At 38.7% G+C, this 26,854-nt stretch overlaps 2 protein-coding genes across 7 annotated transcripts in view; one reads left to right on the top strand and one right to left on the bottom strand.

Annotated features, from left to right (window-relative positions):
- The window catches only part of EIF5B (eukaryotic translation initiation factor 5B), a 35,012-nt gene extending 21,718 nt beyond the window's left edge, over positions 1–13,294 (top strand). The window contains exons 10-24 of one of the 3 annotated variants that reach the window (XM_079299795.1): positions 109–404; positions 1,045–1,152; positions 1,306–1,416; positions 2,263–2,330; positions 3,471–3,612; positions 5,141–5,272; positions 5,926–6,108; positions 6,219–6,380; positions 7,988–8,119; positions 9,425–9,556; positions 9,668–9,744; positions 9,844–10,008; positions 10,979–11,117; positions 11,648–11,809; positions 12,667–13,294. In XM_079299795.1, coding sequence (XP_079155921.1) covers positions 109–404; positions 1,045–1,152; positions 1,306–1,416; positions 2,263–2,330; positions 3,471–3,612; positions 5,141–5,272; positions 5,926–6,108; positions 6,219–6,380; positions 7,988–8,119; positions 9,425–9,556; positions 9,668–9,744; positions 9,844–10,008; positions 10,979–11,117; positions 11,648–11,809; positions 12,667–12,774 — 2,117 coding nt within the window. In that variant the 3' untranslated portion in view covers positions 12,775–13,294. The remainder of the gene's footprint in view (positions 1–108; positions 405–1,044; positions 1,153–1,305; positions 1,417–2,262; positions 2,331–3,470; positions 3,613–5,140; positions 5,273–5,925; positions 6,109–6,218; positions 6,381–7,987; positions 8,120–9,424; positions 9,557–9,667; positions 9,745–9,843; positions 10,009–10,978; positions 11,118–11,647; positions 11,810–12,666) is intronic. The other 2 variants (XM_079299796.1, XM_079299797.1) reach the window with 2 other exon arrangements.
- Positions 13,295–15,753: 2,459 nt separating this feature from the next.
- REV1 (REV1 DNA directed polymerase) overlaps positions 15,754–26,854 on the bottom strand; it is a 55,638-nt gene continuing 44,537 nt past the window's right edge. For all 4 annotated transcript variants that reach the window (XM_079299732.1, XM_079299731.1, XM_079299733.1 and 1 more), the window contains 8 exons: positions 26,407–26,563; positions 25,842–26,044; positions 23,852–24,085; positions 20,192–20,300; positions 18,944–19,155; positions 18,618–18,777; positions 17,644–17,746; positions 15,754–16,176 (listed from right to left, as the gene is read on the bottom strand). In XM_079299732.1, coding sequence (XP_079155858.1) covers positions 16,065–16,176; positions 17,644–17,746; positions 18,618–18,777; positions 18,944–19,155; positions 20,192–20,300; positions 23,852–24,085; positions 25,842–26,044; positions 26,407–26,563 — 1,290 coding nt within the window. In that variant the 3' untranslated portion in view covers positions 15,754–16,064. The remainder of the gene's footprint in view (positions 16,177–17,643; positions 17,747–18,617; positions 18,778–18,943; positions 19,156–20,191; positions 20,301–23,851; positions 24,086–25,841; positions 26,045–26,406; positions 26,564–26,854) is intronic.

Genomic DNA, 26,854 nt, shown 5'->3' on the forward strand with positions numbered 1-26,854 from the left:
GCTCTCAGTCCTCATTCTTCTCTAGTAGTCTCTCTTGCTTTTTGGTGCCATCTCCCCCAGAAGTGTGAACTTAGAATTTTTTACTTCACTTTTTTTTTTTTTAATCAGAGAGCAAACCTGTCCATATAGAAGTCAAAGAACAAAATGAAGTGGATGAGGAAGAGGAGGAGGAAGATGAAGAGGAGGAAGAGGAAGAGGAGAGTGAAGAATCTGAAGATAGTGAAGGCAGTGAAGATGAAGATGAAAAGACTTCAGATGAGAGAGAGCCAGACGCCCAAGCTATTGGAAAACAATCTATGGAAAAAAAGCCTAGCAAGGAAATTAGCTCTGATTCTGAGTATGACTCTGATGATGACCGCACTAAGGAGGAGCGTGCTTATGACAAAGCTGAACGGAGAATTGAGGTATTGAGATACCCTGGGATTCTTGTGTTCTATAACAAACAGATTAAGCTTTAGTTAATTTTGTCAAATTTGTCAAATTGGTGGTTGTGTCAGCTAATATATAAGCGGGTTCAGAAATTGTGTTAATTAAGAAAAAAAATGCTTGGTTTTGTCTGAAGATAAAGTATTTGTTTTCAGGTAAGTTGACCTCAAAGATGGCAACTTCAGTGTTGTTCTCCTCCACCTGTATATTCCTCCTGGAAAAGGAGGCTTTTATTCTTTACAGATAAGTTTTTTTGGGATTGTTTTTTTTTTTTTTTTTTTTTTCAAGTTTTAAAAGATGTGTCTGAACTGTTCAGCACTTTCATGGCTGCTAATGTTCTTGGTTTCCTCACCCAAGGTGCTTGTTCAGAACGCACCATCAGCCAAGCTACTGTTAGCAGATATAAGAGCTTAACCTACTAGACTGTATAAAAAGAACCAACCAAACAAAAGTGTAACTGTTAGTCAAAATTTTTTTGATATCCCAAATGAGGGGTGACAGACCTTAAATTGCCTTGAAAATGTAAGTGCCACAGCAAACTCTGTGTTTGTATGTAATCAAGTGAAGAGGTGAGTGGTTTTTGGTTTATACTCACCAATTTTTGTGTCTTTTACATAGAAGCGACGAGCTGAAAACAGCAAAAATATGAACACTGAAAAGCTCAGAGCACCAGTTATCTGTGTCCTGGGACATGTAGACACAGGCAAGACCAAAATTTTAGATAAGGTAAGGTGTGGAGTGTGAATGCACTGTCTCGTCCCTCTCTTATATGCATTTTTTTTTTTTTTTTTTTGGTTGAAGACAGAAAGAATTAAGAGTGTGCAGAGACATAACTTTAGTCTCTTTCATGTAAGTATTTCTGGTCTTTTTCTGTCTTAGCTCCGCCACACTCACGTGCAGGACAGTGAAGCTGGTGGTATCACTCAGCAGATTGGTGCAACTAATGTTCCTCTTGAAGCTATTAATGAACAAACCAAGATGGTGAAAAATGTAAGTAACAGCACTTCAACAATTGCATCTTAAAAAATATGAAATGTAGACTAATAAATGGCCTTGTGAGATTTCCTGACATGGGCAGATGTACTTTGCCCCCTCTCTGATTTTGGGGTCAATTGATTTTTAATTTCTGTCATTCCCTCAGCAAAGAGGAGGCTGTCTTATTTTTCATACATTTGATTTCAGTTAATACATTGCTGTTTCTTCAGAAAAATATGCAAATACTGTTTACTCTGTTCTGGACAGTGCACATATGTACACAGACTGCTTACTTGTCAGTATTTTGATTGTAAATTGAGAATCTTGAAATCTCATTAGTATATTTTCTGTTAAAACCTACCCTCTGCTGTATGTGCTGAAATTTGGCCCATTCCTGAGTGATAAATTTTATGGTGTTACAGAAATAGTAACTGTTCTGTATTTGTTTTGGATACTATATCCTATTTTGCTTGCAGAAGCAGCTGTCTGAAAAGCTTTGGTGTAGCAATGGCTTTTTCCAAGATTTTACTCAACTTTGTAAAGATGTAAACTTAAGGGAGAGGAGAAAATCATCAAGACAAGGATTGCACATCTCACATCATTGAAATGTTTTTTTTCTTCTGTAGGTTGCTTTGCCTTACAGATTTTAGCTTAGCTTGTGGCCAGTTGGTACCTGGAGGAATGTGCTACATCATTTTTTTAGTGATGAAATGTCTATTGGCTGATGTGGTTTATAGAGGGTGCTGGCCTTAAAATATGTATCTGGATTTATGAAGTGCAGACTGTCAGTAATGTTGCCAGCTTTTTTTTGTTCTTTCCTTGTGTAATCTCTACAAGATGGCTAATATTTTGAAATGTTAGTTTGACAGAGAGAACATAAAAATTCCAGGCATGCTGATAATCGACACTCCAGGACATGAGTCTTTCAGGTAACTTTTTCTCGCAATGTTCTACTTCTCAGAACTGATGGGAAAAGCATCTGGAGATATTTTTAGCAAAGTGTGAGGTCTTTGCTTAATTTGTTGTTTAAGTTCTCTCTGAAAAAAAGTCCAACAAAACCAACTTAAAGTAGAGGAATTAAGTGGATTTGCTTCATTTGCAGGTGCTTTTTATATCTGGTTAATTGCTGGCCTTTTATGGCTGATTAATTTTCTGTCTTCGTGCCAATTGAGCCATGAATATCTGAAAAAGCATGTAAATAACTAGTTAGTGTAAGAGGAAAGATGGAAGCAGGAAGCTAGCTGGAGGAAAAAAGGTGAGGATTTCAGGTGACCGTAGTACTCTGCTATGAAAAATTAAAACTTTTGTCCTAGTCTCTCATTTATAGTATTCCAGTTAAGGTAAGGGAGTTTGTAAGACTGGAAGTTACTAATTACACAAGTCCTCTGAGTCTTGGCAGAGATCAAATCCATTCTGGGAGCACCAGTAACATGCAGGCAAGCCACTAAATCAGCTTTTAAGGGTAAAACATGACATGCATAACTGAACTCACTGAGGTGGCATCTTGGGTGAAATCTTGAAAGAAGAATTATGACTTTGATGTGACATTTTTTTTAATAAAATGCTGTGTTGTGGGGCACTTGATAGTGTTTGGATCAGTGTCTTGGCATGGTACCTCTTGCAGCTCTCCATTTTCTAGCCAGGTTTTGTTTGGCAACAAAGATGTGATAGTCTCTTTACATTGTGTTCTATAAAATCATGATAAAGTCTTGTTCGGATTTTATACTCCTGCATTTCACTTTAACTCTCAGTTGTTGCTCAGAAAATGATCAGATGTTACATTTTAAAAATATATAATAATATGAAAACTTTCAGGAGAATAATAGGTTTAGCTTTGCTTACACATTCTTTAATGTATTTTAAATGAAAATGACAAAGTGTAATTTGAATGGTTTATATTTTGGAGGGGAAATAACTGATAAGCTCTAGCTTTTTGTTTGTCAGCGTAAGTTTGACATTGTACTTGGTGTTTTTATAAAGGTTCTGTTGCTAAATGACTTATTTTTTTTTTTTTTTTTTTTTTTTTTTTTGTTTTTTTTGTTTTTGTTTTTGGTCTTTTAATGTTACAGCAATCTAAGAAATAGAGGAAGCTCACTTTGTGATATTGCTATACTTGTAGTTGACATCATGCATGGTTTGGAACCACAGACAATTGAATCAATAAATCTGTTGAAATCAAAGAAATGTCCCTTTATAGTAGCTCTCAACAAGGTAGGATAGATTTTTATCTTAATAGTGTATTTCTCCACCCTAATAGTGCATTTGGCATTTGACAATTGTCTGTTTTCTTCCTAGGACTGGTATTGTTTTGTGTAAAATCTGAAGGGGTGGTTTTTGGGTCCTGTGTGTTGCATTTTTTTTATATCCTTGATACCACAATGGCTCTACAGGAGCTTTGCAGAACAATCGGTTCTTCTTTACCAGTCCTTACTGGCAAATTTTGTTGCCTTTTGTAACTTCTGGAAGTTACACTTCAATTGTGGGTTGTTTTTTTTCCCTTGTCTCTACTTCTATAGATTTGTGTGCATTTTCTGATAAAATTCCAACACAAGCTTCATGTTGACGAGTCATACTTTATTTTAGTCACTGATGGTGGTCAGTTTGACTTGAAGACAAGCTGACTTTAGGCCATGGAGTAGTAATGCTGATCACTGGTGGGAAGTGTTTTGGGCTTTACAATATTAGATGGAAAATTAGCCAGTTATTTTCAGCCCTGTTTTTAGAAATCCTGTGCATGAGAAATTACGCTGCCTGTTTGTGATGACTCGAGGAATTATATTTTCTATATATGGAAATTATTCATGTCCAATGACTTTGGAAACCATCTGATATGCTGACAGAGAGCTGTCAGAAGGCTATCTGTGAGCAGTGTAAAAATTGTAATATACTTCAAAAAATGAAAGGAGCAATAAGATTTAAGGTGGTTGAAACTGAGGAGGCTGTTACCTCATTGCCAAAACCAGCTACTTTTTGAAAGAACACAAACAACCTCTTGGATGGAGAGGCCTTATGGCAGAGTAGCAGAGAGTTCTCTCTTGGTCAGACCCAAATGTCATTCATTGCCAATGAAGGCATACAGTGAGCCTGAAATTAAATACCTAAGAGCTCTTCCATTTTAAGTTGTAGTTGTATTATTTGACTAGGTTATAATCCATTTTCTTAAGATGTAGTTTTAATTTGTACAGCAAATAGATTTTTGGGCTAAGTCTGTCCTGCTTTGGCATCTGTCTTAGGGAAGTGTTTCTGAAATACAGTTGTCTTATGAACAACCCCACTCTGGTCCCTTTCTGTAGCAACATGGGAAAGGGTCTATACTTACCACTAAATTTTAAAAGTTCTTTGTGAAACTCTAGTGTAGCCTCTTTTCAGGAAAAACCACAAACACCTCTGTGGTTTTGGGGTTTTTTTGTGCATTTGTGGGTCTATAAACAAGTCTCTTCTGAATGTTTTATTTTAACTTTGCTGTAATTTATGCATATAAACTTATTCCATATAAAAATTATTATTATTCTATGGATTCTTAAAATCTGAAGTAATACTGCTATCATGTCATACTGCCTGATATAAACAGAGCTAAATATAGCAGCTAAAGCAAATAAAAATGCTTTAATTTGATAACTGGAGCAGATAGATGGCTGGCTAAGTTGGTTGATAAAGTACTTATCACTAAAGATGTGGCATCAGCATAAAGACACCCTTTAGTAAGCTGCATAAGATGACATAATGCTGTATTTTCAAGATTGATAGGTTATATGACTGGAAAAAAAGTCCAGATACAGATGTAGCTGTCACCTTAAAGAAGCAGAAAAAAAATACAAAAGATGAATTTGAAGAACGTGCAAAAGCTATCATAGTGGAATTTGCAAAACAGGTAGGTTGGAATATTCAAGGTTCTTTGCTTAAAATTGATAGTAAATGGGGAGTGGGTGAGTGATATGATCTGTTTTATGTTAGTGGGTGATTTTTGTTTCTTGTTTATTCCCCTTTCCCCAAAACAACTTGGGAATATCAAGAAAACTGTTTCATCTCTTCTGACACATTGGTGTTAACCTCTCATAAACCAAACTTCATTGTTTTTGTATTTTACATACTTCTAACTGCTCCATCCTTACTGCTGGTTTGGAAAAAAAATAGCTAATTGCTGTGCATGTTCAATGGAGTCATGAATAGCAGATGAAGTTTTCTCTCGCTGTTCTTTCTCTTTGGGAAAAGCCTGAGAGAATCCCATCTGTTTCTTTTTCTCTTGGCTGGGTATGAATCACATCAGTTCTGGGAACTTCCTCTGTTGGAGACATACAATGCTGTCTATAAGCTAGAAGGGGTAATTAGCTCTGTGGAATTATCCCACACTGCTTCTAAGTGTGGATTGAGGCTTTGTGTTCCTTAGCATGCTGTCAGTAACAGTGTTGGCTCTTTAAATTGGGGTTTAAAAAATGCAGTGGTATTTGACTGGGTTTGAATGTTACTGTCAATACTCATGTGTATATGTGCTTTTCCCTATGTAACTGTTAATCCTGATTCCAGGGCTTGAACGCTGCCTTGTTTTATGAGAATAAGGATCCCCGCACTTTTGTTTCTCTTGTACCTACCTCTGCTCACACAGGGGATGGCATGGGAAGTCTGATAGCTCTTCTCGTTGAGCTCACACAAACCATGCTGACCAAGAGACTGGCTGAGTGTCAGGAGCTGAGAGCTCAAGTCATGGAGGTAATACAGCAACTCTTTCTTGAAATTAATGTAGAAATTTCTCCCTTCCCTAAAAAAATGTGTGCTTAAAGTGCTTAAATAGGAAGTAACTTCTTTCCCCTTTCATTCAGGTTAAAGCACTGCCAGGCATGGGCACTACCATAGATGTTATTCTAATTAATGGACGTCTGAGAGAAGGAGACACCATTATTGTTCCTGGGGTGGAAGGTCCTATTGTAACTCAGATTAGAGGTCTGCTGCTGCCTCCTCCTATGAAGGAGCTACGAGTTAAGGTATGGCAGCTGGTTACTGTACTGATATTTAGAACCAGAAAAAAATAAATCAAGCTTTGTTAAAAGAGAATGTAGTAGAATATGGTTATATTAATGGTATCTAAAGGGGGCTTCAGGGGGAATGCAGGACACATCTGGTGTTTCTTGTGAAAATGTGCTTGTATGTTCTTGTGGGGGTGTGTGTTGTCACAGCAGTGGCAAAGAGCACAATCAAGGAATAGCCTTGCAGTGAGGATTAGGATGTGTATGGTTTAATAAGGGATTCAAGTATGTGGCTATGTGTGAGAGGAGATACTCAAATGGAAACTGGAGTGTACTGGTACAGTGACTTCTGAGTTAAAGTTACATTATTAGTAGAAGTGTTTTTTTAGTAAAAGATCATACACACTTACATTTGAGAAAAATGAACATGTAATTTTCTAGGGCTGGTTGGTGAGTGGCAGTGACCAGAACCTCTGCAGAATGTGCAGCCTCTTGGTGTTTTCAAGCATTGTGTAGGTTTTGCTGTCCTAGTCTTATTAGCCTGAGGAGAGGCCCTGAATTTGAGATCTTTTCTGCATGGCTTTCCATGAAATGAGGAGGAATCAAAAGGCTGTAAATAAATTAATACATATATTAAGATTCATGCATGCAATTCAAGGATGATGAAAAGTGCTGCTTTGATGTTTCCTGTTAAAAAAGGAAGGAATAAATGTCTGCACAGACTTTTTTAAAGGCAAAGAAAACCATATAAATAGCCTAGGTGAATGTAATAGGACAGGCCTTTCAGGTTTGGGAACCTTGAGCTGGGGAAGTGGACATAGGGTAGCTGTTGGGCTTTTTTGAGGCAGGCAGTGAGGATGCATTTTTATTCAGCTTGTTCATGTGAAATTGTCCTTGAAATAAGACTCACATTTTTGGGGTGGAGAGCTAAAGCATAGAGGTTTGCAGGAACAAAGTGCTATTGAGGAAGGAAGCTGCCTTGCAGTTTTGAGAAAAGGATGGGACATATAAATAAGAGAAATTAAGAAACAAACCAGAAAATCCTTCCAACATCATTTGAAAGATCTTCAGAAATAACTGTTTTTGTTATGTCTTAAAGCCATACCCTGACTGTGAGATCTTTGAGGTTCCCCTGGATGGGGAGAGAACCTGGGAAATTGAACATGGAATTATGCAGATGAAAAGGCTGAGTGGCCTCTAGTGGGAGAGTGAGACAGCTCTTCCTGCATAGAGGCTTGGGCTGTGCTTTAGCTAAGCTTTAGTGTTTTTATTAAGCTATGGATTGGCATCTTCCCATCACCTGCCAATGGGGCTGAATTAGTGGGGTTTTTTTTAGTGAATAGCTGCCTCTTGCTGCTTGCTCTTTTCTAGTATATGTTACTTTTTGTCCACCTTCTCTGCTTGTAGAAGATTTCCCCATGCCCTGCCCACCTTTGCAGGGGTGCAAGGGGTATATGAAGGGAGAGGAGCAGTAGGACTGAAAGGTGCAGAGGCAATCACTGATGAAAGTTGGGAGCTGCTGCATTTCACTGCTCCCTGCTGTGTTCTTCAGCTGCTCAGCACTGTGTTGTGTTGCTGTGTACCAGCACAGAACTCTTTGCTAAGGTGTATATTCTCTTTTTCAGAACCAGTATGAAAAGCACAAAGAGGTTGTTGCTGCTCAAGGCGTGAAGATTCTTGGGAAGGATTTGGAAAAAACCTTGGCTGGTTTGCCATTGCTTGTAGCTCATAAAGAGGATGAAGTCCCAGTCCTGAAGGTGAGGTGGCTGATGTTGAAGTACAACACACTGAGAATAACATGAGCTCTCTGGTGATGAAACTCAAATGCTGAGAGCTCAGTTTGCAAATAACTGGGTTTCTTGGTTGTTTTAAAAACTGTTCCAGTAACATATTTTAGCCTTGTTCCCATGTGAAGCTTTGGTGGTGTGATATTTTTAGTATCTTGACTATTATTTTTTCCCTGATATTTTGCTGGGGTGTCTCTGCTGCTGGAATAAGGTTTGAAAACAAGTATTGTGGCATAATTTGACTCTTGTTAATTACTGATTTCATATTTGTAATAATTTATAGATATATTCTAATCAAATTATATTAGGTACATATCTACTAGTGGTACATATCTACTAATGCACACTCTCCTAATTGCAAAGCTAATTTAAGACTTTTGCAATAAATTTCTCTGTAACTTACATGTTAAAAATGGTAGAGGAAAGGATGTAGCTATCCTAAACCCAAAACTGCTCCGTGTTCTCCAAAGGCAGGAAGTTAGTTTAGAAAGTGTTGCTAATTTGGCTTTAATCATAGTCTTCCTGTAGTCTTCTGTCTTCTTGTTTGTGGCTTTGAAGGGAGGTTAAACTTTTGGGATGTCCAAACACAGACCTTGTTGCTGGGTCCATACAAGTATTTACATAAAGTGTACTACTGGTAGTAGATACACAATGGCTACAAGTCAATGGTGAAACCCATTCATCTGCCAGAGGAAGAGACTTAAGAGTTTGAGGTTAGAAGGCACAGGCTCTGAAAAAATGTGGTTTTTTTATTTCTCTAAAATCAACGAATTGGCTTTGCTGCTCTTGTATCCTGTTTTGTACCCAGGCCTAAAGAGTGTTCAGGATCCTTTCCAGCTCGTGGTTTTAGGTGTCAGCTTTTGTCATTATCCTCAGGCAGCCAAAGGCACTGCCACACAATGTGGGTCATGTGTTTGCTCAGCCTTGCCAGCAGAAACTTGCAGTGCTGGGGAAAGTTATGTGTAGTCTGCAGAGAAATGTTACCAGCTCTGAATGTGGGCACCTGCTCAGTTTTACGTTACCTTCCTGCAAAATTTTCAGGTCTAGTTCAGCTCAGGCTTTTCTAATGTAGGAACAGTCAGTGTCTCACAGGTTCTGTATGATTTACACTGCAGCTCTGTCACTTGGGACCTATCATCATGGCTGTCACATGTTTTCAGCAGCTCACGAACAGGAAGATTTTGTAGATTTTGTACCCCAAGGCATAAATAACAAGAGAACTAAAATCTGCTTTTTTCTCTCCTGTTTTGTTTTGGTTTTGTTTTTTTTCTAAAGGATGAACTAATACATGAACTGAAGCAAACACTGAATGCAATCAAATTAGAAGAAAAAGGTGTTTATGTCCAGGCTTCTACCTTAGGCTCTTTAGAGGCATTACTTGAATTTCTTAAAACATCAGAAGTGCCAGTAAGTACTACTGTGGTTTATCTGATGCCATTGATCCTGTGTTTAGTCAGTAAATGTTTCCTTTTGGCTTAGAAAGATCAGTGACTTGATTTTTGTGGCTTTCTTCAACAGTATTCAGGAATTAATATAGGTCCTGTCCATAAAAAAGATGTTATGAAGGCATCAGTTATGTTGGAGCATGACCCCCAGTGAGTAGCTTTGCTTTGCATGTTGCTGAGTGTGAGTGGTGCTGCAGGCGCTGGTTTGTGCAGTGCCTGCTGAACTGTTGGGCTGGCTGCTCCCTGCAGGTACGCCGTCATCCTGGCCTTCGACGTGAGGATCGAGCGTGACGCGCAGGAGATGGCTGACAGCTTAGGAGTTCGCATTTTCAGCGCTGAAATCATTTATCACTTATTTGATGCCTTCACAAAATATAGACAAGACTACAAAAAACAGAAACAAGAGGAATTCAAGTAAGTATGAGCAATCGTATTCTGGATGCTTCCCAAATAAATGTCTGTCTTAGTATAAATGAAGCTGTATTTTACTACTTGTTTCCTTATTTACTTAGCATGTAGTTCTGATGAAAAGGGAGGGAGAGCAGGAAGGTGGTAAGATAATAAATTGATAGTTTCAAGAATTCAGTGCTCCAGTCTAATTGTTTAGATTAAAGGGTGAGAGCTGTGTAAGCCATGCAGCAGATGCAAGAGTCAGCTACAACTGTTGTGTAATATGGAGTGTTTTTATTAAGGTTTCTTTCTATACTTGGCCTCTCTTCCTAGACTGGGACAGATGGGTTAGTCTTGCAGAGTTAAAAAAACAAAACTAAAAGGATTTGGATTCTCTTGTTTCATATTCATGTGATTCCAGTGTAGAGGGCTTAATTCTGACTGCACTAACATGAATATGTAATCACTTAGGGATTTACAGGGACCCAGAATTAATTTTTGGAATTGTGTGTTATGGATGGTCTTCAGTAGAATAAGGACAGTCAAAATAAAGGAAAATGTAATTAATTTCATATTGAACTCAACTTGAGTTTTAGTTCAGCTTTTAAATTTGTTTCTTTACTTGGGAAAAAAAAATCTTTAAATTCTGGAGTTCAGGCAGCAATATTTTTATTCCTCTGTTCTTATGAGGCTGTAATTGCACTGTAAAATTACTACTCCTTTGGTCTTGGTCTAAGTTGAGTGCTCAAGCCTGTCAAATTAAAATCCATGCCATGCATGCATGATTATTGCTCCCTGTACTTCTTTAAGATCAGGTATGGACTAGAATTAGCAAGATTGGAAGAGATTTTTTTTTTTTTTGCTGCTTGATTTTTTTTCTTCAAGTAACACTACTAGAATGAATGCCCAAGAAGTGTGGGAGAAGGCAAAACTGTTAATGTTACATCCACTGTTCAGTGTATCTTTCAAAGTTTCTTTTCTCGTCATCTTCCAGGCATATAGCAGTATTTCCATGCAAGTTGAAAATACTCCCTCAGTTCATTTTCAACTCTCGTGACCCAATAGTGATGGGTGTCGTGGTGGAGGCCGGCCAGGTGAAGCAGGGGACTCCCATGTGTGTACCTAGCAAGAATGTAAGTAAGGGCCTTTTCCACTGCATGTTTGATCCAGCTGGTAGTTCCTGGGATGATGCACCATGGAGTGCTTGCATGCCTTTCCTCAGATTGCTGGTAGGAGATGAGGGTCAGACTTGCAGATCAAGTCTTTCTTCTGGTGCTCACGTATCTCACTGCTCTCTGCCAGAAGAGTTGAGCCCTGGAGCAGAGCACAGAAATGTGGCTGGAGGGCACCTGCCAGTTCTGTGCTGTGATACTGAGTAAGGGCCAAAATTGTCATACCTGGTAGCTAACAAAGGGGAGAACCATCTCTTGACATTTTAGGGGATAGCCAGTTGGTATCCCGGATGAGCTGTGGGAGGTTGGTGTCTCTGCCCTTTTGAGGATGGAGCACTTGCTGTGCTGTAGGTTTTGCTTGCTTGTGCTGAGGCAGCAGCTCTGCCAGTGCTGCACTTCCTGCAGCAAATCTACCTACAGACAGGAGTTCAGAGAAGGGTGTGTGCACAGAGGTTTGGTGAATGTGTTACAGCTGCTTCATTGTATTACAGTTTGTTGAAATTGGAATAGTTACAAGTATTGAAATAAACCACAAACCAGTGGATGTTGCAAAGAAAGGCCAAGAAGTATGTGTTAAAATAGAACCTATTCCTGGGGAATCACCTAAAATGTATGGACGACATTTTGAAGCAACAGATATCCTCGTCAGCAAGGTAAGAGCAATCTGTATTTGTGGAGAGGGCTTAGGACAGACTGGCAGCTTGCTAGAAGTGGAAATGTAGCAAAAACAGGGGAGGAGCCTTCTGTTAGGATTGACATTCACTGGGGAGGGTGCGTGTGTGGCATGTGCAGCTGAGGTCTCTGGAGCTGTTGTGGTTTGAGGTCTGTAGTGGTGCCCCTGCAGAGGCCCAAGGAAGAAGGTGCTGTAGCTGTTGCAGCTCAGAGCACCTGAGAGGGCAAAATGCCACATTCCTTCTTTACCAACTGTTTGTGCACAAAGCTCAGCAGTCCCACAGGGCACCACAACCTGTGCTTGAAATTGCACAATAAATAGCAATCCTCCAGTTGCTCTGATTGTGGGGCACTGGGCTTGAATGAGGAGATGATCCCTTGCTTCACCTTCTGCTGTTGGAAATAAAGCCACAGCTCTCCACCTGCCCAGCTGCTTTAGTCACCATGTCACAGGACACCTCCTGCCACACACGTGCCAGGGGCATGTGCCCACAAATGAAGGGTGAGTAGGGCCAGGGATAGGGCCTAGGGGCTGGGGTAGCTGGTCTGTTAGGCTCTGCTGGAAATAAGAGACCTCTCCAGTTCTTGCCTTACTGCATAAGGGATGGGATGGTCTGTCCAGCTGCAGCCCCTCTAGACCAGATAAGGGACATGGTGAGATGAGAAATCAAGGGAAACAAATAGGATGGGTCATTCAGCTGAGCAGTAGCAAAGTGGGGCTTAGAATGAGTTTACCTGGTGTGCAGACTGCCCTTTCTTCAGAGTAACTGTTCCCAGTGTGCTGAAAGCTGCCTTTAATTCCTGTGTGTTTCTGATGGGTTTGTCTCGTGTGTTACAGATCAGCCGTCAGTCCATCGATGCTCTGAAGGACTGGTTCAGGGATGAGATGCAGAAGTCTGACTGGCAGCTTATAGTAGAACTGAAGAAAGTGTTTGAAATCATCTAAATAACTTTTACAGCAATGGGGAAGCAGGAATAAATGCACTCTTCCTGTTATAAAAAAGTTACCAACAAAGTCCTATATTGAAGACAGTGTTGGATATATGTTTGGGAGGAAAATATGTGGATAAAATGTTTTCCATGAGAAACCAAGAAATTTACACTGGTTTGACAGTGGTCAATTTACATGTTCCCATGGTTCCAATGTGCCTGTTCACTTCTCCTACTACCCCTCCTAATACTGGCTGCTGTTTTAAAGTTTGCCCTTCCCTCTCTTACACCTTCCTTCTACCCTTTTTCCCTCCTTCTCTCCAAAATAAATTGAATTTTTATTACAGAACTAAAGCTCTTTCACTTTTATACTGACGAGAGCAGTACTGCAGTATTTGATTAAACAAGCTTCTGCAGCCTTTGTGATTCTCGGGACATTTTTGATGTAAGAAATACTTCTTTATTTATGCATACCTCTTTCCTTGACTTTCTTTTCCAACATTCTTCTGCTTTGTGCCTATAGAGTTTTGCTTTTTTTTTTTTTTTTTTAATAGAAAAATTAGGCAATTGGAGATCTCTGTATTCGCTTTGTGTGAAACAATGTTGTAAAGCATAGCTGCCCACCTTCTACTGCTTGTACAGTTCATGGAAGTCAACCTGTAATCATTATAATGCAGAGCCACAAATAAAGGAGATGGACATAGCAGACCATTTGTTTAACAGTTTGCTTCAGTAATCAAATCATGGGCTGTGGCAAATGTGGAAAGGCCAGGCAGGGGCCCTCTTGCCTCCCTCTGCTTGGCAAAAGGCCTCCAGCAAAGGTGTTCCCTCCTCTGAATGCACTTCCTGTGTGCTCAAGTGGTGATGTCAGCCACAGGAGGGACAGGCCAGGTGTTTAGCACGGCACAGTTCCCGGAGGAGGTCAGAGCTGGCATCTCTTCTCCAGCTGCTGCTCAGGGCAGTGAGCACCTGCAAACAGCTGCCAACCCAGGAGCTGTGACTTTGGATGCTGCATCACTGTGGAGTCACCTGACAGCATGGGACTGAACCAGCTCCAGCGTGGATGGTTGTGATGAGCAGGAGTCAGGCTGTAATCCCAGCGTTTTCCTATCCTCCCCTTCCCCTCTGCCTCCCTGCCTGGGATAACAGCATGATGTCTTCCTGCTGATGCTGTCTCTGAGTAACTCACAGCTCACGGTGACAGGAGCAAAACAAACACTCTTCAAAAGCACAAGCTGAAACAAAATTGAGGATTGTTTATGCAGCTGAGATTTTTAGCATTTAAGATACTTACAAGAGTTTAACATGAAACATGCAGTTTGATCAGATTTCTTCTGTCACTTGGATTACTTTTTTTTGTTGGAAAAATCTGAATGTTATGATTGAGACTTATGTGGACTCCATTACAAAGGAACACTTAATAACTCACCTCCTTTGCAAATGGAATTTAACTTTCTGGATTTTTTGTCAGACTTTAAACTTGCCATTGAAAAGGACCTTTTCACTATGGTTGGTGTGTGGTGCAACTTCCCATCTGTGGGTGAATGATCAGAGGGAGGAGACTGCATTTAATTGTTAAAATTTTCTTTTGCAAACTATGCAATCATGGAAACTACACTAATAAAAAGTTCTTAAGAACACAGATATCAGAGATTGTGGTCCACGTATTCTTTGTATCCTCAAACGCTTAAGGGTGTTCTTCCCATAGGTAAAAACTGCAGGAAACACATAGGCTCCTTTGGCAGGCTCCTGTTGTGGAACTTAGAATAGCCTGACAGTTAATTAATGCTGAATCCTTTTAAATATGCCCATTTTACCTCTGTCTGAGCACTATTTCCAAAACCAGGGCTGTACCTGAAACCTCACTGGTAAAATACCTGCTTGAGTCTCAGCACTACCTGCCTTGATGTGAGCAGTTGATGTGCTGGTTTTTCTAAAACAAGGCAAAGAGAAAAATGCAGCTTCAAAAACAGGAACTGAAGGGGTTCCAAAAGACCCAAAGTAGAAACTAATGGAAACTGAAAAGAGTCTGGTAGGAGGAAGCCCAAGTTACAACCTGAAGCTAAAACGCTGCTGGCACTGCTGTAAGCTGTGCTGCAGACAGGGATGTGACCACACAGCGTTCTCTGCCCCAGCTCTATGGCAGCTGCAGCTGCTCTCAGTGCAGCAGCTCCTGCCCTGTGCTAGGCAACCTGCTTCCATTTAAGCTAGTGGTGCAAATACTGCTCCAGGGTTAGCTCCAGCTTGCATTCCTGCTCTCAGGTTCTAGGCACAGGATTATGTGGGATAATTCTTATCTCCCCCCATCATTTCTTCAGAAAAGATTTTTTCTAACCAACTTGGTTTTTGTCAAGTGTTCTCCATCCTCTCCAGGTCCCTGAACAGCCTAGTTCAATGTACTGGGCCAAGTACAACTGTACGAGGCTGGTGCACACCTGCAAAAGTCAGACTTGCCCAAAATATGAAGTGCAGGGATCCAAGCAACCCCCCAAGCAGGGACACAGCCATGGGATGCTTTGTTTTGCCTCTACTACTCCCTGTAGCCTGTTTTGTTTTGCTGCCTGAAGGAAATGCATTCCACAGGCTGGACCACTGCTCCGTGTTGGCCACTCGCCCCTCCTTTACGCTGCTACTTTGGGGTGACTTGCCTTCCTCCAGAAGCACATGAGAGGTGATGGACACCCAAGGTCAGACAGCACCCAGGCTCCAGCTGCCATCCTGTGTGCTTCAGGAGCAGCTGGGCCACCCTGGCTCCAATCTTTGAAGGATGAAACTGAAAATCAACTATTCTTCCCTCAGCTTAAAATCTGTAATAAAGTTAGTGGAGAAGAAACAAAAAGTGGCCAGGTGTCTGTACAACAGCCTCCTCCACGTGTTGAGGAAGTGCCACTGTGCAAAAGAGAAACTTTGTGAAATGAATCACAGGTGCAGCTTTAGGAAAAGGGGTTCACTATATTCAAACTAAAGCAACACAAAAATGGAATCAGTACAAAAATATACATACAGTTCTTTATTAAACAACTGTAAACACTTCACTGTAAAAATCCATAAAACTTTATAAACAAACATTTTGTAAATAGATTCTATGCTACAATAAAAGAATTTTAACACAATTATTTACATGCAATACTGACAAATTTGGCACTTTCTGAAAAGAAATGTACAAAACACTTCGTTGTTTAAAAAGAAATTTGAAATTATAAAAACTTAGGGCATTACTATCATGCACTTTGCAAATACCTCACAAGCACTTATGGCACAGCTAGCAGAAAGCTCCAGGCTTTCATCAAGCTCTTTACTACAAGTTCAGATAACTTTTAATGTGCTTCCATAAGTTTGTTGTAAAACTACCTGAACATTGTCAAGAATGAAGTCAAATGCCATATTCCAAACTGATTCCACAGATGACTGCATTAACCTGAAGGAGAAAAGGAAGAAGAGATTGAAAATTACCATTACAGAACCAGTCTTTTTTACAATCATTTTTGATCTTCACAATGGAAAACAAGATCACAACAGTTTCCCATGAATGCAATTTTGGAATTTTCATTCAGTCCTGGCAAAGTCCTCCCTCTCTACCTGAACACACCAAGCCTTACTTAGTGGAATGAATTCCTGGTGTGAGCAGTGTCACAGCAGCTTGTCAGTGCTGGCATCTGGCAGTGGTGTGAGCCTGTGAATTAAGTGGTGGGTGACCTTCTATTTCTCTATTTCCAATGAATGCCAAGTGCAATCTACACATTAAAGTAACAGGGTTTGGGACACTATATTATTTTTTATATAGTTAATTTTTTGTATTTATTGCTAAAACCCAAATCCAGAGAGAATTACGAGCTCCTCCCATGATGTTACTCTTATGATCAGCAGCTACAAAAATCAAATGAAGGAACTGCCCAAAGAAAACAAAGCAGCTCTGCACACTGTCTCCCTTCCAGATCCCTGCATTGCAGGAGAGCAGAGGTTCCTGCACTCAGAGCTCCAAAGGGTGTAAAATCAGAATCACATGGCTAAGTGTGAACCCTCTGGAGAGACACACTGCAGATCCAACACACAGGGACTAGGAATGGGGCATTCTGACAATTCTGAAGAGTTTTATGAAGAATTTACTATACAGATTTCATAAAACAGTTCATTGCATTGTGTATTTTGCATTTTCTAAGGCCTAAGGATATCCCATAATATTAAAGCCAAGTGAACTTTCTACACTTCTGTAGTCTTTTCAGTGTTGATTCATTTTGTGAAACATATTTTGCAAATCTAAAACCTAGAAAAGCTGAGTCCCACAATTAAGCTTTAGTTAGTAAGCAAGTCATAAATGGATTAAAAACTCCTAAACAGGAAGAGTAACAGGAACACAGTAACAAAGTAACAGGAACAGATTTAAATGCTGGGGGTGAGACAGAATCTGGATACAGCAAGAGAATGAAATCAGGTCTAAGATGCCATGAAAAATGAACACAAACAGGATGAAGGAAAGGGACAATGCTGATGAAAACTACAATCTTTGTCTAGAAATTGTTGGCCAGAGAAGCTGCAGATTCCTCATCCCTGGAAGTGATCAAGGCCAGGCTGGATGGAGCTCTGAGCAACTTGCTCTAGTAGAACGAGTCCCTGCCCATGGCAGGGGAGTTGGACCTGGGTGATATTTAGGATCCCCTTCAACCCAAAACATTCTGTGATTCTATGAAATACTACTAAATATTACTCTTAATTTTTCACAAATTATCTATTTTAACATTTCAACTCCTTCTCTCACACCACTTTTTAAGCTAAAAAACACTCATTGGTGGAATGTCTAATGGGTTAATGGGTTCACAATGCAGCATCTAGTGTATAAATACTAACAAAATAGTCTAAAGTTCACAAATACTAGCAATTAAGTTACCTTTTCATGTACTTAACAACCAGATCTAGCTTTTCCAAGTCTTTTTCTTCTATTAGATCAGTACAATATTTCACAACCTGTAGAATGTCTTCTTCCATAGGATCTGTAATAAAAAAAAAAAAAAATGAGATCTTTTCTCTAAGTAGCTTAGAATGTAATCACAGAATAATGGGAATACAAAAGAAATAAATTCTGCAGTGTCAGCATATTACAGGCCAACCCGACAATTTCTGTATTCTCACACACCATTCTGATATCAGAAGCTGTGCACATAACAGGACTGCAGAGTCCTGAAATACCCTGCCTTGTAGACCTCTTTTTTTTTTTTTTTTCAGTAAGAACAACTGACAGCAAAGCTAGCAGTAACCAAAAGGAAAAGAGTCTGGGATTTAGAATGCAACGGCTGTTTTCAAACTCTTAGGAAAATAATAACGTAGGAAGGTCAAATTTCCCAAGGTTTTAAGGAGTTGTTATTCGTTTGACCTAATTCAAATCACAATTTAGCTAGAGTGTCACAGTTGCAGTTTTCTTTATCTAGGGTTCTTTCCATTTCTTTGTCATTTATTTTGACAAAAACCCAAGCTCTGCAGTCCTTTGCCTCTAAGATGAGATCTTAATAGAAAAAAATGAATTCCTTTTCAAGAGCTTTCATCTTAGTGGTTGCAATATATTGGAAAAATACAGTAAACCTCAGACACAAGTAACATTGAGGCACAGGACAATGGCCAGACACATGGCTTGAATAGAGAGCATGTTAATTTTCATGATGTTAAGCAAGACACAGGAGCTGGCAAAGCCACAGAGCAGCAACTAGTAGAAAGAATCAAGTTCTTCCAAAACTGCCAAGACTTCAAGAAAGACTGAAAAAGAAGCAGCAAAATGAAGAGTGAAGGAGAAAGGAATTACAAAAAGCCTACTCAAAGCAGTTTTCCTTGTGATGCAATGCAAGATCACCCCAGTGTGGCATCCCTCACCTGAGATAGTTGTGATCCACTCTTTCAATAGTGTCTTCACGTCGTTGAATTCCACAGCCCCGGCGAGGTTTGGCGCTTGCGGCCTCAACAAGCCCGGCTGCTGCTCCCTCTGCACAGCTGATGGGCCTGAAGAACCTGAAGTTGAGGGAACTGCTTCTGCCTGCTCCAAACACAGAAGTGGATAATGCTCAGTCTGACAAATATGGGAACATCATATACATACAGAGAAAAGTGTCAGTGAAGAATCCAGTAAAGAAAAATAGCACATGAACTCAGTCTAAAGAAGCAGACACAGCCTTACCAAAAGCTGTTCATGTTAAAAGTACCTGAGCAGCTGTTCCTTCTTGTTTCAAGAAGCCATCTATCAGCTTCTGTGGGCTCCCAGATGTAGCTGGCATGTTTTTTGCAGGACTACCAAGAAGTTTGTTTTTCAAAGGACTCTGAATCTTTTTCACAGGACTGGCTGGATTTTTTTTCCGTATTTTTTTCTTGTTTTTTATAGTTGTATGCTTCAGGTGTAGGGAAGGATTTTTTGACACTGAAAACCACAGGAATAGTTAGTGGTTGATACCTTTAAAATTTAATACTTTTCCACTGAAAGGGGGACTCTACCACAAACGTCTAATGATCACAGCCTAGATAAAGCAACTTTAACACAGACACCATTCCAGATCCTGGCAAGGTTTTAAGTATTTGAAAAGCACTGTTAGACTTCCAGTGTATGCAGAGGATACTCAGCTATTCATAAGCTTTTTAATGGGAGCATTTCAGTACTTGAATATAAGCAGCTAGTGAAATCTGAATCTATTGGACAAATTGCCTCACCTCAGTCAGAGCACTGTCCCATCAGTGTTATCAGCAAAGCCTGCAGTGTAAGGCCCCCACAATGCTTTTATCACAGTTTATGAAGGAAATCACTCTCATTCCATCATTCTAACACAGCTGCATTAGTCCACTGACTATGAAATCAGGGTGTGATTATAATTACAATGCAGTGTTTAACTGGCAATCAAGCCAATAACATTTACAACCTATCTTTATGACAAAGCATGTTCACAGGGAATTAGGCTTATTTTTTTCTACTGATTACAAAAAGGAGACCTGGATGATCAGCTCAGAGTAAACCCATCTGACTATCAGACATACAGTGAGATGTAGTATATCTTTCTCTAGCTGCCCCAAAGCCCTGCCAATGCTGTGGATTTCAGGGAACCATGAGAATGCTCCCTGAAGAGAGTTTAATTAACTTAAGAAGGTGCAATACTTTAAATCAAAAGACACATCAAGTTTGGATTACATTAGGCAAACATATGGATGTGGGTAAGTTTAGTGCCACAGTCCCCATGAATTGAATTAATTACCCATTTGAGTAAAGCTGGGCACCTGTTTGCAAACTGAAACCACAGCTGGTTATAACTAACAGTCTGTCAAAAATAAATACAGAAATTCAACCAAACACAGCATCCTCAGAAAACTTTGGTTATATTTTCCAGTTCATTACTTAAGGTTGCAGAGCTGTTTGGAGAGCAAACAACTCCTATACAGAAGACTTCTGCACAACTACACATTCTCACCTAAAGTGTTAACAGGCTGCTGCTCTAATTGCTTCTGCCTTTGATCATATGCATCTTTCAGCTCTGCTTGCAGCTCAGCAGGTAGTGCAGCAAAAACCTCGGGGTCCACCTGAACAGTAATAGAAGATTCGTTTGATTATTTTAGCAGTGAGCAGAACCATTTGCTTCCTTCTAGGTCACTCACACAAGAAATGTTACATTTTATGCCAAGCAAAAATAAAGGAGATATAAGTGAAACACTATAAAACACATTGTACATTTTCTTTGTACATTTTAGTTTGTAAAAACAACAAAATGTACATTTAATATTACTCTATTTATTAAAACTACTATTATGAGCATATAATGCACTAACTATCTTTATTCACCTACTGATACCCAGTACTGCCACATTAAGAGCAGGGCTTAGCCTAGCCAACAGAGCATTCCCTTCAAATTTCAAAACACAGACATTGTGTTCACCAGGCTTTTGTTCCTGCTTTTCTTTTGATACTTCTATTTCCTGCAAGCTGCTATATAACTCAGAACATTCTTGGAAATGGTCTCAGTTCTTTAAGGACAGGAAAAGCCAAGTCCAGCTATGTCATATTTTGAACTAGCACAAAAGGGTTTAATCTCTTTCTCCCACAGTTGTCCACCATTTGCTTGACTGATAAAAGCACAATCCCTTGCAACTGTCCCAGGAACCTGGATTCTAGACAGGAAATAATTTGATGCCAATTGCCAGACACACTCATATGGACAAAATAAAACTTATTGTATTATCAATTATTTTTTTCTCATTGTGTGTCTGAAGTGGAATCTCAGTGACAGATTCATCTTGTACTTGGGAGTTTCCAATCACACCTGGACAGTGTTTTCAGCTCATAATCTCCAAAATCTAATTCAAAAAAGCAAATCTATAATTTAGTGGATTAAATCTGCCAGTGGGAGAGTGCCCTTCATTTCACTAGTAAAATTCAGAGAGGAGCACAAACAACAAAAAAATTAGTCAAAACTAAAATTACTATTCTGAGAGCACAATGTAACTTTTATCATTATCTGAGATACTGTATTTATTACATATCAATCTGAAAAGGTACTGAAATTTCTCTTATTTTCAATAGAGATTTCAGTATGTCATAGCATACAAAACATGCATGCTGTGACAGGAAGGTACAGTGTGCTATTCACACACATGATGTCTAACACCAATATAAACATGAACGTGCTCTTACAGGTTAAAATTCATCAATTCAGCACAAGTTTGTTCCTTTTTCACAACTCCATGAGTCAACACAAATTTTTCAACACACAGAATATGCACTAATTGAAGGAGGAAACAGGATCAGCTCTGACCTCAATTACCTTATACACTGAACAAAGAACAAAGCACTATAGTGGAATGTAGGCAATTACATCATGTGTGTAAGTTATCTTTTTAAATACAAATTTTACTTAATAAAACTTCTTAAAAAAATAAGTGTTCTCTGGAAAAGCATTTGAGAGTCAGGGATTTGGAATGCTCTGAACTGACACTGTTGTTTGTATATACCACAATTAATGCAGAAATAATGCAGTACATTAACTGGACACATTTTTGTTATTCCCCCATCACTGCTCTCAGAGTGTAACATGGAAAAACTCAACTAGAGGAGCCATCAGTTGAATTCACATGAATTCTCAAAAATAACTGGAGTTTCAGGTTTGTACAATGTCCTAACACTGTGATACAGGTATGTGAAAGCTTTCACATTATGGAGAATCTTGTTTTACAAAGTAATGGATGATCTCAGCATACAACTATCAGTATTTCTGATGTGCTTCTATCAATTTCCTTAGGAATCATCTGTACCACGTGAAGACATTGTAAGGATGAGATGAAAACTTGCCACCACTAATAAATACTATTATTATAAATGTGATTCATTTCCAGGCATCTGTGATCTTTACTTTTGCATCCTACACTTCTGCAAGATTATTATTCTGTATTACTGAGCTGGGTTTAGCTCTTTTTTCCCCCCACCAAGCCTACAGGAAGCTTTTTAACCATACTATTCGAGGTATTAACTTTAAACCTAACTCAGAAAATGAAATTTGTAAATATTAGTCCTCTTTTTACCAACAGATAAAGCTGAATGGCTTTCAGGAGAAAATTTGGAGTATGAGCATAAGGCACTCTCAAATGGATAGAATGGATATCCTTGACAAATAAACAGGAAGTACTCAATTCTTTTTGAACTACATCTTCAAACAAAAAGGCTGCTCTACTAAGTTGCATTTTTGGATCAAGGAAGTGGGTCAGAAAATACATTAGTAGATAGAGACAGAAAAAACAGTGCAAAAAACTAGTGCAAACTAGGTCCTTTTAAGAAAACTTCAAAAAGGAATGCTGTTTAAAAAAGCAATCAATTTTCAATTATCTACTTATTAGACAGATAAAACATAAACAAGTTTAAAGGAATTTTGATAGAAAGCCTTATGTAGTTACCATTTACCCTGAAAAACAGCACTGAGTGGCAAGCCAAGGGTGGAGGGGTGTACTTCAGAGCACAGCCTAATTTAAGAAACATCTTGCTTAAAGACAGATGTAACTACAAATTTAAAACAGCTGGGGCAGAGAGAACTAAGATATTATTTGCACAGTAATCGATAGGGGAAACCAAACTTTGCAGTTCAGGAATAAAAACTGGCACAACTTTTTCTGAACCAATGAACTAGAATCAAGGTGAGAAAATTTTAGTAAAATAATAGACTACACATTTTTTAAAATAACAATTATGCATTAACTATTTAGTGGAATTTCTACATTATTTTCTCTGGATTTTTTGTCAGTTAAGAAACATTATGCATTAGAAACTGCAACAAATCTCTATAAATGTGATTAGGTGATATTACTTCATTTGAGAACAGCAAAGGTGCAAAGAAACAGAAAAATAAAAAAAAAGCTCTATTTTAAATGATGCAATGCAAGATAGTATATCTCTAGGCAACCCAAGCTTTGATTTTTATATTTTTTTTTAATTTTAATTTTTACATTCCATTTATCAGCACCTTCTTGGATCAAAGAGCAGAGTAACATTAGAAGCATCCTTACTGTTCCCTACTGCCCTTTCAGGTCCCTATTTCGACAATCATCTTTTTCCTTTTCTCATCCTGGTCATGCTGTGTATGAGCCCATTTAAAAACTATGGAGATATGCACAACCTTCAGCCACGACTGCCCTTCTCTAAGGAATGGGATACAAACAACCACATAGACAGAAGAAGTTAGCAGAGGTTGGCTTTACCCCATCACAACACACACTTATAAAGAGTCTCCTGTGACTTAGCTAAGCAGATTTTAGGACTGCTTCAGACTTATGGTTCTGTGTAACTCAGCTGCAATGCAGAAAAAAAACTATTTACAGACTGGATTGCAAAGCAAACCATGTATCAGGGGGTTTTACATTAACAACAGCAAATACATAGGCAGACTGATGACTATAATCCTCCATAAATATTACCATACTATGTTTCTGACAGATAATGTAACATTCAAAAGCAGACTTTTAAAAGACATTAAAGGACCATGAATGATTGTGGGAAGTCACAAATTCCAGTTAATGCTGTCTCAAGAAAGAGCTTCTAACTTCCTACAGATGAAAAGTAATTGTTTATTGATACCATGCAAACATCCTACCTGTGAGAAAGCTGGCAAGGCTATTACATTGATTCCCATATTGGTATTTGGTTCTTGGAGCTCTGGTATTTGTAAAAGCACTGTTCCAACTGGCTGTGACAGCAGTGCAGTGTTACATCCATTTATTGGCTCTTTTTTGCTCTCTCCATAACTCTCTCCTTGCTGAATGGTGCACATCTGCTCTACTTGCTCTCGGAGATCAGGTGGCAGAGCTTCTAGCACAGACTTATCTAGCTACAAGTACACAAAAGCTTTTAGGTTTTTCTAAGGAATAGGTAAGGGAGCTATTTTAGTCAAAACATTAGTTACACAGTTCCTGAATTTTACAAAACTCACTACATATTACCATGTGTGTGCAAACATCCTTAGGAACCTGAGAGTTACTCAGAAGCAGTAAAATATCATTTAAGACAAAGCAGCTCAGTAAATATGAATGCTCAGTTTTATCTTTTCACAATGATCAGTCTTATTACCAAAAACCATATATAGGGTTTCCTCTACAGCTACCTAATGATAAAGAAACCCAAATTCAGAGATCAAATTACACAAGCAACAGGTTGATACAAATACTAAATTGGTGTCTGGCACAAAGCTGTAAGCAATTAATTTCTTACTTTATGCAGTTCTAGGGTGCATGTTACTGATTTACTTTACTGGCATTATGTATGTTTGCATACTGCCAGACTTGCCAGAGTCAGATGATGAAACAAGCTTTTACTTATTATCAATTATCCACTTGAAACAGCTGAGGTGACCCCTCAGTGTCCAGAAGCTGCTGTGTACAATGGCAGCTGCACAAGAGACTGAAAGTGAATGAATACAACTGACAAGCAGATGTACAGCATCATTTCTCTCACAAATTTGAACAGAACTAGGTAGAGAAATGCCAATGTTTGCCTCTAAATTCTGCTGAATAAGACAACACAGCTGTGTTAGAATAGTTTATCTTTTACCTTTAAGAAGAAAATTTGGAGCTTATGACCAGATTCTGGATTTACAGAGAAGAACCACAAATATCCATGAAAATCTACTTGGCTTGGTAACAGAAGTTTTGATGAGAGCTGTCTGTATTGCTAATCACTTCAGTTACTCTTCCATGTTCTGTTTGCATTCACTCATTCCAAATTTGCTACACATGTAACTCCATAATAATTTCCTGGGAATTCTGAGTGTAAAATATCTTGCTGTTATTTTCCTAGTACAGTATACAAACAGCAGTGTGGCATTAACTCTCACCACTCCTTCCCAGCTGTGAATCTTTTATTACATATAATTTTTTATTACATTTTAATATGGTGAAAAGCAGAAAGAAAGGCATTGTGCCACATGGCTACCAAAGTTTCAGGCACTCTACTGAACAGCTAGTGCATTTTCCACTTGTTTATACATATTCCTCCTATGGCAGCATCTGAGTCTACAGAGCTTTGCACTGTTCAGTCAATTTACTTTCAGATCCTGAGCTGGCTTGGATATTACATTATAGGAACGAGTTTCCTTCCAAAAGCATAATTTGCTTCTTTAAAATAGATAAACATTTGAGAAAGATGCTAAAAAAACACCAGAAATGCATTTACAGATTTAAATTACACTTTTACACAAGAGAAGTAAATCTGCTTATACCTAAAATACCTGCAGAATTCTATGCAGCTATTTCATAGCAGACCCTTCTAGCAGAGTCTACTTGAACAGCATGTGGGATGAAAATAATGAAGGCTGTCCCTTTGTTAAAACACACCTAAAAACCCCCTCCAAATCCCATAGAAATATTTTACTTAAAGATTGTCCTCCTCTCATTTAAACAGTGGTATCCTGTACAAATGTTAAGTGTGCATCCTAACTTCAACATGAATTATTTTATTAGGGCAAAATATTTTTGCATCAATAACAGTTGCTTACTGTGCACTGTACTTTACTAGAACTCTTTTTATTTAAGATAGACAATCCCAAGTTATTGCAATATGCTGCAGATGTTTCACATTCTCAGGTTTACCTGGGAAGCAGAAGGAACCTCAATACTCAAATTGAGCCTGGATTTGACACTGATAGGAGAATGCACACCATTGCACTTGACAGCAGACTCGGTGTTGTTGGCATTAGAATTGAGACCAGGTGTGGCATTGGTACCACGAGATGGAAGAAATGTGCAAGTTCTTGAATCAGAAGATATTTCAAGGTCCATAGCAGCCACAAATACTATACAATTGGAAACAGAGTGATCAACTAATAGTTAAAAATACTCTGAAGATTCAAGACACAGTAAGAGGTAATTTCTAGCAATATTTGACGAGTTTACACAATATATACCACAATCATAACACTTTTTATTTCAAAGTATTTAGTTACTATTAACTAAAACAAAAAAAAAAATTGGACTAATCCTATACTAAGTATTATTAGTAGCATTTTCATTTGCAGCAGCAAACCCCACTCTCAGAAATTTTATGTTGTATAACTTATACTGGTATAATATTGAATAAGTATTCCAAAAGGTGATCTATGCTAAGGTCCTTCAGAACTGACAATTATTACACATGCCAAGCACAAAGCTTACTGACCTTCCTTGTGCTCTTCTTCTGAGTGCTTTTTTGCTTTCTGAACATGAAAAAGATCAATAACTGAATGTGATCCACCAGGTAAATGTCCAGATTGTACTGTTGAGAGAGCTGAAGTTGTTTTACTGATGGGAACTAGCTGCTGTACCTGAATTCCAACCTAAATCCAAAACATAAATGCCTTCATTTAATGAAGTTTGAAATAAATAAAATAAATTTTAAAATCTGTAATTATATCATGATAATATTGCCTTCTTTGGAATTGGTTGCCTGTTGTGGGTGGGGGGGAGGACAAATAAAATATATTGATATACACATAAATGGTCACTTATAACTTATATTTTATATCCCAAACAAATCCCAGGATTACCCACCATAATCCAACAACTGAGAAATTACAAAGGTACTACCATCTTAAGTTCTCTGATATAAAAAAGTTTTGTCAACAGGA

This window comes from Erithacus rubecula, assembly GCF_903797595.1.
Source record: "Erithacus rubecula genome assembly, chromosome: 1".
Taxonomy (NCBI): Eukaryota; Metazoa; Chordata; class Aves; order Passeriformes; family Muscicapidae; genus Erithacus; species Erithacus rubecula.